Here is a 14,585-nt window from a genome sequence, read left to right on the forward strand (position 1 = left end):
TTTGGTTTGTAAACATTGAATTCAAATTAGTGATCTATAATGGCACAGTTTAAAAGGGCTATGGAAATAAAGACATCTTTAATTAGCTTTCAAACTAATATATTGAAATGCGTTGAATTTCAAATAATGGGACCTATGTTGACGTACATAACTTGCTTTTTTGAAACTACTGAAAGGACTCCTGGTTAATTGATGACCTATGTTTGAATACATGTCAAAAGCAAAATGTTAAGTATCCTTTTACTATGTCTTTTGCAGGCAAGAAAGTACTTCTGTTTCTGAAACTGACATAGATAGTTCTTTAAAATTAACCTCGGTGAGTAAGAACATTTTAGGTTTATATAACTGCATGTGAAATTTGTTTTGTGATTTTTTTTAAAATAAAAATATATATACAAACTCAAAATTCTTATTGCAGAATAAGTTTATTCTCTTAGTTTATGGGTCTGTTTAAAGTTCTGATTATTCTAAATAGTCTCAAATTAAAGTAAATAACATAAAGGGAGTGATGAAATGGTTATGTTTTTTAAGAGAAGCTCCTAATAGTAGTGATGGATGATTTTATTAAAATAATTCAGATCTTGGTGGTGGAGGCAGATTCAACAAGGCTTTCGAAAGGGAATTGTATAAGCACCTTAAGAGAAAAAAAAAAGTAGGGCTGCAGGGAAAAGGCAGGGGAGTGGAACTAGTTAAATAGCTCGCGAAGAAAGCAGGCGTGGACTCGATGGTCCAAAGGATCTCCTTCTATGATTCTCTATACCAGCTTTGAATTCAAGCAAGGTAATCCTAGAGGCCAGTGGGATGCACGGAGCTTTGGAAAAAGCCACATAGGTTTCGTGCCATTGTTGTATGCAACTGTATGAAGCACACAGAATTCTGTATTGCAAGACTTTTTAAAAAAAACAATGTTCATGTTAATTTATTTTTAATATAAAAGCTAATGAAATAAGATACAACAAAGTCCAACAGTTGCTAGACCAACTTCTGCCTCCTGTATTTCTCTAAATGGCACTTTACCTGAACAAAAGTTGACAATGATTTTCATCCACTTAAAATCATTTCTGTTCTAATTTTGTATGTTAATTTTTGTTTTCATCCAGCACCGTTTCTTGCTACCCACCATATGCTAATTGTTTTCATTTGACAATTTTTCTGCTTGTACCATGATGATTTCTCTCACCACGTGATTTGAAACAGTTCATGAATTAGTGTAGAGTTAGTGAACAGCATGAATCTGATAGTCAAACAGGTCACTTTCAGAATGGCAGACTAACTAGTGGGGATACTCCAAGGATCGGTGCTTGGGCCTCAGCTATTTACAATTTATACTAATGACTTGGATGAGAGGACCAAGTATAATGTATCTAAGTGTCTGACATAAAGTGGGAAAGTGAGCTGTGAGAAGGACACAGGAGTATAAACAGGTTAAGTATACCAGAGCATGGTAGATGGGACATAATGTGGGGAAATTTGATACTTTGGTGGGAGAAACAGAAAAGTAGAATTTTTTAAATGGTGAGGGAAAAGGATATTTTGGCATTCAGAGGGACCTGGTGACTTGTACCCGAATCTCAGACACGTAGGTACAACAAGCAAAATAGTATGTTAGCCTTTATTATAAAGCGATTAGAGTGAGAGATTAAAGAAGTCTGACTACATTTATACAGGGTCTTGGTGTGACCACACCTGCAGTACTATATACAGTTTTTGTATCCTTAACTAAGGAAGGATATACTTTCCTTAGAGGGAATGCAATAAAGTTTTATGAGACTGATTCCTGAAATGAGAAAATTGTCCTATGAGGAGAGATTGAGTAGACTAGGCCTATGTTCCTTAGAATTTAGAAAAATAAAAGGTGATCTAATTGAAGCATAAAATTCTTAACTGGCTTGACAGGGTAGATGCTGGGAATAAAAACAAAAAATGCTGGTAATACTTAGCAGGCCTAGCATCATCTGCGGAGAGAGGAACAGAGCTAATCTTTCAGGTCGAGGGCCTTCAAAACTTCTAAAAGTTGGAGATGTCACAGGTTTTAAGCAAGTATAGAAGCAGGGAAAGAAGGGACAGTGGTACAAGATCAAAAGGGAAGGCATGTGAGATATGGCAGGAAAAAGCAAGCTTTTGTAGATATCTGATCAAACACAAGGGAAATGGAAAGCAATGAAGATGAACAAGGTGAAGAACAAACGCTGAAAAAATGCTGACAAATGCTAGGAGGTTGTTTCCCCTGGCTGGGAAGTCTAGAACTAGGGGGTCACAGTTTCAGAATAAGGAACCAGTCAGTTCGGACTGAGATGAGGTGGAATTTCCTCTTGTGGAATCATCGGAATTCTGTATCCCAGAGTGCTGTGCATGCTTAGTTGTTGAGTATGCTCAAGACACAGATTGATGGGTTTTTGGATATTAAGGAATGTGGTGATAGTGAGGGAAGATGGAGTTGAGGTAGATGATCAGCTGTGACCCTACTGAATGGCAGAGCAGGCTCAAAGGGCTTACTCCCATTATGTTGTTATTGTGGGCAACCTATGAGGTGATCAGTAAATCAAATATTAAGAAATTGTGCAAAAATGATAGGGCTATTACAAAGCATCCCTATGATAAGGGCAATATTGAAAATATGAAATTGCAGAATGAAACTATGACTGATAATACAAAGTCGGAGTATATATCTGATCAAGGAGAGCTTAAAAAAAACTTTTTTTCCCAAATTATTGAAATAAGACGAATAAAACTCTGAACAGTGCTCAGAGATAGCTCAGAAGGTGAAGTTACTAGAATTTATAGATATTAAAATGAAGAAGCAGGCCGCTTGGCCCAATCAATCCATGCTTTTGCTCATCTGCAGTAATAAATCCTCATGTGGATCAGTGTCAAATTTTGTTTGATAACACTTCTGTTGAGTGATGGGACATTTTACAACATTAAAGGCACAATATAAATGCAGGTTGTTTCAGTAGCAATGGCCCATTCTCCTTACTTTCCCCCTGCCCCCAAAGATATCCCAAACAGGTTGCAGATATAACTTGATGAGTGTAAAGAACAGCATAGTCTGAGACCATCGCTTTTACTGCAGTTGTGCTGTAATATCGTTCATATCTCAACTTTAGCCATCTTGCTTATTTACTGGTACCTCTTTCTGACTTCTTGATGTCAATCTCACTTCATATTCTGGCTTCTAACCCAGAGGAAGTATATGTTCTTAATTGTTTTCACACACTACTTCTTAGTGGAGTCCCTTGAAGCACTTGACTCGAAATGGAAAAATATATCTTCCCTACTTCACTAAATTTACTTGCCGCTTCAGTAGCTCATCAAATCTCCATCTGCATGGAACTTGTAAATTTGTTGTTGTGCAAAACCAAATATATTGTCATCTTCACTGCTAAGGCCACCATTAAGAATTTGCATTTGGTATTGCCTCTTCATGTGTTCAGAACGCCCTAAAGTTCATGGCATCCAGTGAATTACTTTTTGCAATTCTTGCACTTATAACGTAGGAAAAACGTAATAGCCAGTTTTTCACATAGGGTCGCGCAAAGAGATAATATGATGAATGACCAATTAATTTATTTTCGTTGGTGTCTGAGAGAGGACTGTCAGTTTGGACAGCAGAAGAATTCCCCTTTTGAGCAGTACCTGGAGTCTATTACATCCACTTGAATAGGGCGATTCATTTCAGTTCAATGTCTCGTCTAAAAAATGGCACCCCTGACAATACAACACTCCCTCAGTATTTCCCTGAGTCCTGGAATGCTCTTGAATTCACAACTTCTGACATGGATGAGCTTGCTGATGCTTAGAGGCATGAATGTGACTGTTGGTAATTTCAAAAATTATTAGCAGCAGTGGTTCTACTCATCTTTTACTGATGCTGAGCCCTTTTCTATTTTGCTTAATGAATAAATTGATTGAGCTTAATCAGTCCATGCACCTCTGAGCCAATAAGCTGAATGATTGGATCAGTGAATTGGATATTTAGGGTAATGTTGAAGGTTGTTTTTGCTTTTCCTTTGGTATAACTGTTATTTTTATTCTTCTGATTCTTGATGCTTGTGATTGTGAAAGAATTGTAAAAATTACTACTATCATAACTTTTAACAAATTCCCAAACTAGTCTCCATTAAGGCAACAGCAACTCATAGACTTAGCCAAACACCAGGCAAAGCATTTTTACCTTATGAATTCAAAATGAGGTTCTTTTCACTGTGGACCCAGTTGGAGGCTTGTAGCTGCCTTTTGATCTTACATTGCCTTTTTCAATTCTGGCATGATGGCTGCACCCATCACTTTCCAGTCAGATCTGCAATTTCTTGCTACACTCAGGCATTTTTAAAAAAAACTACCTATTATACCTGCTGTTTTGATCAGATTAAAATATCTGCAGCCAACTTTGTCTTTGCTTGTGATCTAGATGAATCCACCGTTGGACCTGCTGAGTAAAGTTATATTTTTTTGCTCCTAGTTACTGTTCTTTCTCTTGGTTTGCTAAGGTTATCTCTTCTAAAGCATCAGTGATTCCTCCTTTTGGTCACTTTTTCATTTGGACAATTCATTTGCTAGTTTCTTTTTTTAGAGAAAGCTGGCCCTTTTGGCTTAATATTTTCCTCCAACTCTTCTCAAGATCGTGACAAAGAACCATTCCTCTTGTCTTCAATTATGATAAATCAGCTCTCATTGATTCTTTATTAATACCTGTTTACCATCTATTCAGTTTAATTTGAACCTAAATAATATGAAAATCACAGTTTATTTTTTCCCAAAGCAGGACTTCTGTTTTGGTTGTTTGTAAACTTGCAGTTGAGATCAAATCTATAGGTGATAGACTCAGCAAAGGAGAGATTGTGAGCTCTTAATTCTATTACCGTGAAAGTAGAGGCAAATAATTTATTTTTGCTAATGCATTTCTTTCCTGTGGAAACTGATTTCCTCCTCTTTACAAAAGCAACCAGTAAATAGCACTGGCCAGGTATGTGAAAAGAGAAAAACCAGCCCGCAGATAAGGGAAATGAACTATTAGCGCTCTTTATATCACCAGATATCCTGAATATTCAGGAAGAGTTCAAGGCCATCTGTTCTGTCATAGTTTAAATGTGGGAAGTGAGCAATGTGTAAAACAAAACATAATGTCTTCAAAGAAAGAAAGATGTCACTTTTGATTTTTGGTTTAAAAAAAAACAAATGTGTAATCAAAACACCTTTCATTGAATGAAGGGTGCTGTACCCAAAGATATGTAAATGAAGTGACGGGGCAACAAAACATTATAAAAAATATTAATCCAACCTAAATCTTTCAGCTGTTTGTTTAGGCCAATTGATCAAATTCATGGAATTTACCATTTTACAAAATAAATATAAATTTGGTTGGGGAAATCAGATTTGCAACACCAACAATTTCAACCATTTGACATCCCTAGCTGTAACTTCAAATTAAGCAAAAGCTTCAATGAATACTCAAACCTAGATTTTGGAGGGACATTTGATGTTTTAAGTGCAAATCTGCTCTACTGCTCAATTTTCCCTCTTAATGTGTTTTCCTAGAGTCATAGAGGTCAACAGCACAGAAAAAGGCCTTTCGGCCCATCGAGTCTGCGCCAGTCAAACAAGTACCTAACTATTCTAATCCCATTTTCCAGCACTAGGCCCATAGCCTTGTATGCCATGGCATCGCAAGTGCACATCCAAATACTTCTTAAATGTTAGGAGGGTTTCTGTCTCTACCACCCTTTCAGGCAGTGAGTTCCAGATTTCCACCACCCTTTGGGTGAAAAAATTCTTCCTCACATTCCCTCTAAACCTCCTGCCCCTTACCTTAAATCTATGCCCCCTGGTTATTGATCCCTCCACCAAGGGGAAAAGTTCCTTCCTGTCTACCCTGTCTATGCCCCTCATAATTTTATACACCTCAATCATGTCCCCCCTCAATCTCCTCTGCTCCAGGGAAAATAACCCCAGTCTATCCAATCTCTCCTCATAATTAAAACTCTCCAGCCCAGGCAACATCCTGGTAAATCTCCTCTCTCTAGTGCAATCACATCCTTCCTATAATGTGGATTCCAGAACTGCACGCAATACTCTAGCTGTGGCCTAACCAGCGTTTTATACAGTTGCAGCATAACCTCCCTGCTCTTATATTCTATGCCTTGGCTAATAAAGCCAAGTATCCCATATGCCTTCTTAACCACCTTATTTGCCTGTCCCGCTAGCTTAAGGGACCGGTGGACATGCACACCAAGGTCCCTCTGATCCTTGGTACTTCCCAGGGTCCTAGCATTCATCATGTATTCCTGTGCCTTGTTTGTCCTGCCCAAGTGCATCACCTCACACTTATCCGGATTAAATTCCATTTGCCACTGATCAGCCCATCTGACCAGCCTGTCTATATCCTCCTGTAATCTAAGGCTATCCTCCTCACTATTTACCACCCCCACCAAATTTCATGTCATCTGCGAACTTACTGAGCAACCCTCCAACATTCAAGTCTATATTGTTTATATATACCACAAACAGCAAGGGACCCAACTCTGATCCCTGTGGAGCCCCACTGGACACAGGCATCCAGTCACAAAAACACCCCTCGACCATCACCCTCTGTTTCCTGCCACTCAGCCAATTCTGGATCCAGTTTGCCAAATTGCCTCGGATCCCATGGGCTCTTATTTCGTCATCAGTCTCTCATGCGGGACCTTATCAAAAGCCTTGCTGAAGTCCAAGTAGACTAAGTCAAATGCATTGCCCTCACCTACACACCTGGTCATCTCTTCAAAAAATTCAATCAAATTGGTCAGACATGACCTCCCCTTAACAAAACCATGCTGACTGTTCTCGACTAATCCCTGCCTCTCCAAGTGGAGATTAATTATGTCCCTCAGAATTGCTTCCAATAGTTTCCCCACCACTGAGGTTAGACTGACTGGCTTGTAGTTCCCTGGTTTATCCCTTCCTCCCTTCTTAAATAACGGTACCACATTGGCTGACCTCCAGTTCTCTGGCACCTCTCCTGTGGCCAGAGAGGTATTGAAAATTATTGCCAGTGCCCCTGCTATCTCCTCCCTTGCCTCACTCAACAGCCTGCGATACATTTCATCCGGGTCTGGAAGTTTATCTACTTTGAAGCATGTCAGATCACTTAGAACCTTCTCCCTTTCTATGCTAATTTCTTCAAATATATCACAGTCCTTCTGCTGGATTTCCATGCCCACGTCGTCCCTCTCACTTGTGAGCACCGACACACAGTATTCATTTAGAACCTTACCTACGTCTCCCGGCTCCACACACAAATTACCACTATGGTCCTTAATGGGCCCCACTCTTTCGCTAGTTATCCTCTTACTCTCAATGTGCTTGTAAAATAACTTTGGATTTTCCTTTATTTTACCTGCCAGTGTTTTTTCATGCCCCCTTTTTGCTCTCCTAATTTCCTTTTTAAGTTACCCCCTACACATCCTATACTCCTCTAGGACTTCTGTTTTGAGCCCTCAGTATCTGTCATAAGTCTCCCTTTTTCTCTTCACCCAATCCTGCATATCCCTTGACATCCAGGGTTCTCTGGATTTGTTGGTCCCATTCTTTGTCTTTACTGGAATATGTTGGCCCTGTACTCTCCCTATTTCCTTCTTGAATGAGTTCCACTACTTTGACGCAGATTTACCGAAAAGTAACTGCTCCCAGTCCACTCTGGCCAAATCATATCTGATCTTATTAAAATTGGCCTTCCCCCAATTTAGAACTCTGATTTCTGGCCCATCCTTGTCCTTTTCCATAACAGCCTTGAATCTAACAGAGTTATGATCACTATCTGCAAAATGCTCCCTCACTGATACCCCTACCACTTGCCCGGCTTCATTCCCTAAAATTAAGCCCAAGACCGCCCCCCTCTCTTGTAGGACTTTCTATGTACTGGCTTAAAAAGCTTTCCTGGATGCATTTTAAGAATTCCACTCCCTCTAAACCTATCACACTATGACTAGCCCAGTTAAAGTTGGGGAAGTTGAAATCCCCCACTATTATTACCCTATTGTTTTTAGACTTCTCTGAAATTTGCCTACTTATCTGCTCTTCTATTTCTCTCTGTTTGGGGGCCTGTAGTACACTCCCAGCAATGTGATTGCCCCTTTTTTGTTTTTCAGTTCTACCCATATGGCTTCATTTGAGGAGCCTTCTAAGATATCATCCCTCCTTACTGCTATAATTGATTCCTTGATCAATATTGCGATAACCCCTCCTCTTTTAACTCCTTCCCTGTCTCGCCTGAAGACCCTATATCCTGGAATATTGAGATGCCAATCCCGCCCCTCTCTCAACTATGTCTCTGTGACAGTAATGACATCATACTTCTATGTGTTAATTTGTGCCCTCAACTCATCTGCCTTATTCATCAGACTCCTTGCATTAAAATAAATACCACCCAACCTTGCCAAACTCCCTTATGCCTTAACTGGCCTATAATTTCTATGCCTTCCCACTTGCTCTCTCTTCTAATTTTGGCTGTGCATCTCCTCCTGCTGAACCTCCTTTCAGGATCCCATCCCCCTGCCAGGTTAGTTTAAACCCTTCCCAACAGCACTAGCAAACCTCCCTGCAAGGATGTTGGTCCCACTCTGGTTAAGATGCAACCTGTCCGCCTTGTACAGGTCCCACAGCCCGCAGAAACAGTCCCCAATGTCCCAGAAATCTAAAACCATCCCTCTCACCATGCATTCATCTGGACTAACCTCCTATTTCTATCCTCACTGGCATGTGGCACCGGAAGTAATCCAGCGATTACTACCTTTTGAGGTCCTGTATTTTAATCTGTTTCCTAGCTCCCTAAATTCTGCTTCAGGACCTCATCCCACTTTCTACCTATGTCGTCGGTACCAATATGTACCATGATCTCTGACTGTTTGCCCTCCCCCTTTAGAATGCCCTGCAGCCATTCAGTGACATCCTTGACCCTGGCACCAGGGAGGCAACATACCATTCTGGAGGCACGCCTGTGGCCGCAGAAATGCCTGTCTGTTCCCCTTACTATCGGAGTCTCCTACCACTATTGCTCTTCCCCTCTTTCCCCCCCACACCCTCTGCAGCTGAGCCACTCAGTGCCATGAGCGTGGCTGCACTCCTCAGAGGAACCGTCACCCTCAACGTTTTCCAACAGAGAAAAACAGTTCTCAAGCGAGATGCACGGGATTTCCTGACGACCTGCCTGACACCTTTCTTCTGACTGATTGTCACCCATTTCCTCTCTGTCTGCAGTTCCGTAAACTGTGGGGTGACCACGTCTAAAACCGTGCTATCTACGAAACTGTCAGCCTCATGGATGCACCTCTGTGCCTCCAATTGGTGCTCAAGCTCCGAAACTCTGAGCTCAAGTAGCTGCAGCTGCTGGTGCTTCCTGGTCGGTCAGAGTGCAAGGAGCGTCAAGACTTCCCACGTGTTGCAAGCGGTACAACACATGACTGAGCTGCCCTGCCATACCTCTAGTTGAAAAAAGAACCCTTTAAATTAAAAACAGTAAAAAAAAGTTAAATTATTTATGTAGAAAATTGTATTAATTTAGGTTGGCAAAGATATGGATCTAATTGATAACATATTGATGACAAGATTAACCTTTTCTGTTTTCCTATTTATGTTTTAGAATTCATCTACTGAAATTTATGATTTAAATGCAAATAAAGAGCCTGATGTGCCAAAAAGCCAAGAAGTTTCTAATCAGGATAACAGAGTACGACCAGAAATTGCTCGCCTTGATCTGAAGAGAGTGACTGAGACAGGTGTCTGGGAAGGTAATTGCAGCATTCATGTTAATTATTCTTAAATTTTCTGAAATGCACAGTGCATGAAGTAACATTGTTTCAAAAAATTGGTAGTACTTGATTTATGCAGATCATGTTTATTGAAATTTTCTATTATGCTGAATGGCTGACTTGATGTGCAGAATGAGGTTGTGATTTGAAAAAGCTTCACAAGAGATTCTCTAGATATAAGTGATGAAGATCTTAGCACAGAAATTAAAACTTTCAAATTTTAACTAATTTTTTGCCTTCTGATACCAAAATATGAAATTTAGAGGCAGAGTTTCTGCTAGATTGATTTGGACAAAAAATAGGCCAGACCAGTGCATAAGATCAAGGAAATTCAAGTGCAAATTGCATCCAGTGCAAATCAAATTTCCATGATCTGATGAGTTAATTATTTTTTAAAAATCGTGCTGGAAGCCAACCCAGCCACAAAATTGACCATGCACTCGAGTGAATTAATCATGATGGTGCATTTGCACTAACTGCGTCTGTTTTCAGGCCATCAAAGATTCTCTTAAAAGTAAGCTTTTTCTTTACATGCAAGGGCACGAATGGACACCTTTTTAAAAGTTTAAGGGGAGAAACTGACTACTGTACACCAGTGAAACTAGTAAATGTTGCGATTGTTGCATTGAATTTTGCAATAATATATATTTAATTGCATATTTATATACACTATGCATTTATGTATTTTATTAGTTTAATAAATGTTAAAACAAATATTGACACCACTATCCTGATGAAATCATGAGGGTTTGGAGTGTTATGGCACAGCAGATGGTAAATATTGAGTTGCTCAAATCCCAAAGGGAAACTTGAAACAACTGCCACAACTGTTTTGCAATTTGTATATTTATTTTGAGGTGCATGTCTTGAATTCAATAGTAATAAGGCCACTGAGCCTCAGGGTTTTTTACGAAACTAAATTAAACATTTATTAGTAAAATAAATAATTTTAGGCACATACATAGGCCTACAAATTACTACTATGATAACTCCTAGCTACCCTAATTAATCTAGCTCCCAGTTACACCTTTGTTAAGGTAACAGTAAAACACATAGGGGAGGAATTTTCCTTGTCTTGCGGGCTTGATGGGGGTGGGGGTTGGTCGGGAAGCGGACCGCCCCGGAATCGGGGCCGGACTGCGATTTCACGCTGGCGGGCTAGTTAAGGCCTGCCCAGTGTGAAACGCGAGCGGCAGTGCTCAGCACTAGCTGTGGGATGGGGGTGGGAAAGGAGGTGAGCACGAACTTTGTGCATGAGTTCGGGTGAGTAGTTTAAAGTATTAAAAATAAATTTCTTAAAAATGTTCTAAAGCATGTCCCTTCATGACACGTTATAAATGAAATGTTATAATTTTTATTTTTTTATTTGCTGTTGGCCTTTTTGTCTGTCCCCCAAATGTAAGGTTGGACAGGCAGCGAAAAATTTATTTTAGTTACCTTTTTAATGGCCTTAATAGGCCTTTTAATTGTTGGCGGGCGCGCTGCTGACCATTAAAAAGGTAATCAAGATAAATTTTTCGCTGCCCTTCCAACCTTACAGTTGGTGGATGGGCGCAAAGGTCAACAGCAAATAAAAAAATAAAATAAAAATTGTAACCGAAATATCGCGCAAGTGCGCGATGATGTCGGGATGCACGCCTGATGTCACCGCACGTCATTTTATGCTCGGTCGGGTCGAGCACATGCCCACCTGATGAGCTAAAAATTCTGGCCATAGATTTTAAAAGACCCAGACAAAGTAACATGATACCCTGAACAGTCGAATTCAAAGTGAGTTTTCTTCACTTCAGTTCATGTAGACGGTAGCTCGAGGCTTAGAGGCTGGAGGCTTTTCACACTTGTTAGATCGTAGAATGCCTTCCCTTACACATAGCCTTCTCTCCTTTATATATATTTTCCCCTTTGAATGCAAATTCCCATTGTTTCACTATGTCTTTGGACTTTATCTCTCTAATAATAAAAATATATCATAGTACCAATTTTACCAGTAATCTTTGGGGAAAATAAACACGCTCTTTTTTAACTCCTCCTGGCTAGGTGAAACATTTCAACCCCTCTTTTGAATTCAAGCTACTCTACTATTTAAAAATGCAAATGTTCCCTTTACACCTCACATTCTAAAACTGCACCCATGTCTACCTATTTAACATTTCAAACCTAGCTTCTCTTCTTACGTCAAAGCCGTCAGACCAGCTGTCTCTAATTATTATATCTTCCTGACAGCAGGCATTCAATAGTGCATTTTTGATGCAGAAAATGAAAATTTTGGGCATAATTAATATCCTGTAATAGTTTCTATAAATGATGAGAGCATAGTTTAGAAGTTATAGTCCTCACAGCTTAGTCAATATTAACTTTACTGTACTTGTCAAAATGAGGTATGTAACAGCTCCTGAAATGGACATACATTATATTTTAGGCATCCAGTGTTCAAATGAAGCATTCTCAGTTTGTATTGAAATAGTTGGTTAAGTACCCCAAATTTCCCACAACCCCAGCCATAATCTTTGAACATGATACTAGTTTTTCCTCTTCCTCACAAAAGCCTCTCCTGAGCCAATTTAGTATAGGGGAGAGCAATATATTGCTGTGGTCATGCCATGAAAACTGGATTAAGTTTGCCTAGACTAATTTAATGCAATATAGTTCTAGCCAGCAATCAGATGAGACTTTCATGCAGTTTGGGTTGGAGTACGCCAGAGGTAAAGTGTCAACCTTTAACTCACTGATGGGCTTCAAGGGGATATATGAAATAAGTTTGGGAAATTTCAGATCATTTTCTGGTAAGCATGGAACCCACAGCACAAAACTGTTGCATAGTTGGCATTAAACTGCCAATTTTCTTTCAGACCATTCGGGTGGCTGAAGTTGAAATGTGGTACTGAGCAAGCCATGATGATCTTCTGCTCTTAGCATTAAGATGCACTAAGGCAGAGGAGAACAGCTTTATTTGCATCTAATCCAAGCTGTAACTGATTGGAGGGTGCTTAATGTTGACAGAAGTAGGAAAATATATTTCCGCAATATTTTTCTTTACGGTTTTGAGTGCAAAAACTACTTAAGCTTGAAATGATTTTGTGTGGTGGACCAAGCAAGGTTAGTCATGAGTTACAAATCAGTTTGCCTTTTTTCATTTTTTTTTTAAAAACAAACATTTCCTTTCACATTGTGTTGTATTTAACATTTCTGTAGTTTTATCAACATCAAAGTGTAAGTGCGATTAGGTCCAAATGCTGCTTGTTTTTCTTGAGTCAAAGCTTTATGAATTTCTAGGCAAAAAAACTTGCCAAATTTGTCATTAAATTAAAAGAAAAGGTGCTTATACCATTTATTTCCATTGAGCATGTTGTAACTGCGATTTTACTGTTGAATCCTTAGAAAAACAGTTGTGAATCCTGGTTACTGAAGTACTGCCTTCTCTGATAGTTCAGATTGATCTCAAACATTCCATGGTACCATTGGAAGAAGAGCAAAGAGCCTTCAGATGTCCTAACCAACATTCCTCCCACAATCAATGTCATCAAAAATTTGATTAACATGTCATTTTAGGCAGAGTCAATGTAGTTTTATGAAACAAAAATTGAGTTTAACAGATCTATTAGCCTTATGAGGTTGTTACTGGCAGGTTAGATACAGGGAACCATATATTTAGGTTCTCAGAGGCACTCACTAGGTGCCACACAATAGGTTGTTACACAAATTTAGAACTTGTCAGATCGGCAGTAATAAATTAGCATGGATTAAGTTTTGTTAAGAAAGACAAAACAGCGTAGAAATGAACAGGTCATCAATACAGGATGACCAGATGTAACCAGTTGGAGTTTTGCATTGGTGCTTGACAGTCTGCTATTAACAGTCTCAATGACTTGAATGAGGGAACCCAGTATAATGTATCCAAGTTTTCCGACTATATAAAACTAGGAGGGAAAGTAAGCTGTGAGGAGGATGTGTAGACTGCAAAGGGATATAATTAGGTTAAATGATTTGCTTGGAAGATGGCACATCATTTGTAATGTTGAAAAGCGTGAAATTACCCACTTTGGTAGGAGGAATAGAAAAGCAGAATATTTTTTAAAGAGGTGAGACACAATAGACATTGGGATTCAGAGGGATTGGGTGTCCATGTACACGAATCACAAAGTTAGCATGCAGATAAAGCAAGCAATTTGGAAGGCACATGCTATGTTGGCCTTTTATTGTAAGGGGGTTGGAATGCAAGCGTAAGGAAGTCTTGCTGCAATTATATAGCACTACGCTGAGATGACAGTGTTGTCAGTTTTGGTCTCCTTTCTTAAGGAAGGATATGCTTGTATTAGAGGGGATGCAACAAAGATTCTTGGAATGAGAGGGTGGTCTGTGAGGAGAATTCAAGTAGAATGGCTGACATTCTTTGGAGATTTGAGAAATGTATAAAATTCTTAAGGCTTGACAAGTTGAATGCTAAGAGGTTGTTTTCCCCTGGCTGGATAGCCTAGAACTCAAGAGATCGACCATTTCAGACTGAGATGAGAAATTTCTTCAGTCAGACGATACGGTCTTTGGAATTTTCAACCCTGGATGGGCTGTGGATGCTCAGTTGATAAGAATGTTCAAGGCTGAGATTGATAGGTTTTTGAACACCAAGGGATGTAGAATTAGGGTAGAGAGCAGAATGAATATAAAATTTTAGCTGTGATATTGAATAGTGGAGCTGACCTGAGGAGCCATATGACCTATTCCTGCTATTTTCCTATGTTCTGTGTGTGACATTACTGATGCAAAATGGCTGAGGTTTGCCAACATGACAGTAACTCGCTCCAA

General features: G+C 39.5%; 1 protein-coding gene across 2 annotated transcripts in view; it reads left to right on the forward strand.

The window, feature by feature from the left end:
* LOC144685874 (protein FAM13B-like) overlaps positions 1-14,585 on the forward strand; it is a 176,334-nt gene that overhangs the window by 95,360 nt on the left and 66,389 nt on the right. For both annotated transcript variants that reach the window (XM_078550870.1, XM_078550871.1), the window contains exons 10-11: positions 259-316; positions 9,617-9,764. In XM_078550870.1, the coding sequence (XP_078406996.1) occupies positions 259-316; positions 9,617-9,764 (206 nt within the window). The remainder of the gene's footprint in view (positions 1-258; positions 317-9,616; positions 9,765-14,585) is intronic.

This window comes from Cetorhinus maximus, chromosome 10 (assembly GCF_964194155.1).
Source record: "Cetorhinus maximus chromosome 10, sCetMax3.hap1.1, whole genome shotgun sequence".
Lineage (NCBI taxonomy): Eukaryota > Metazoa > Chordata > Chondrichthyes > Lamniformes > Cetorhinidae > Cetorhinus > Cetorhinus maximus.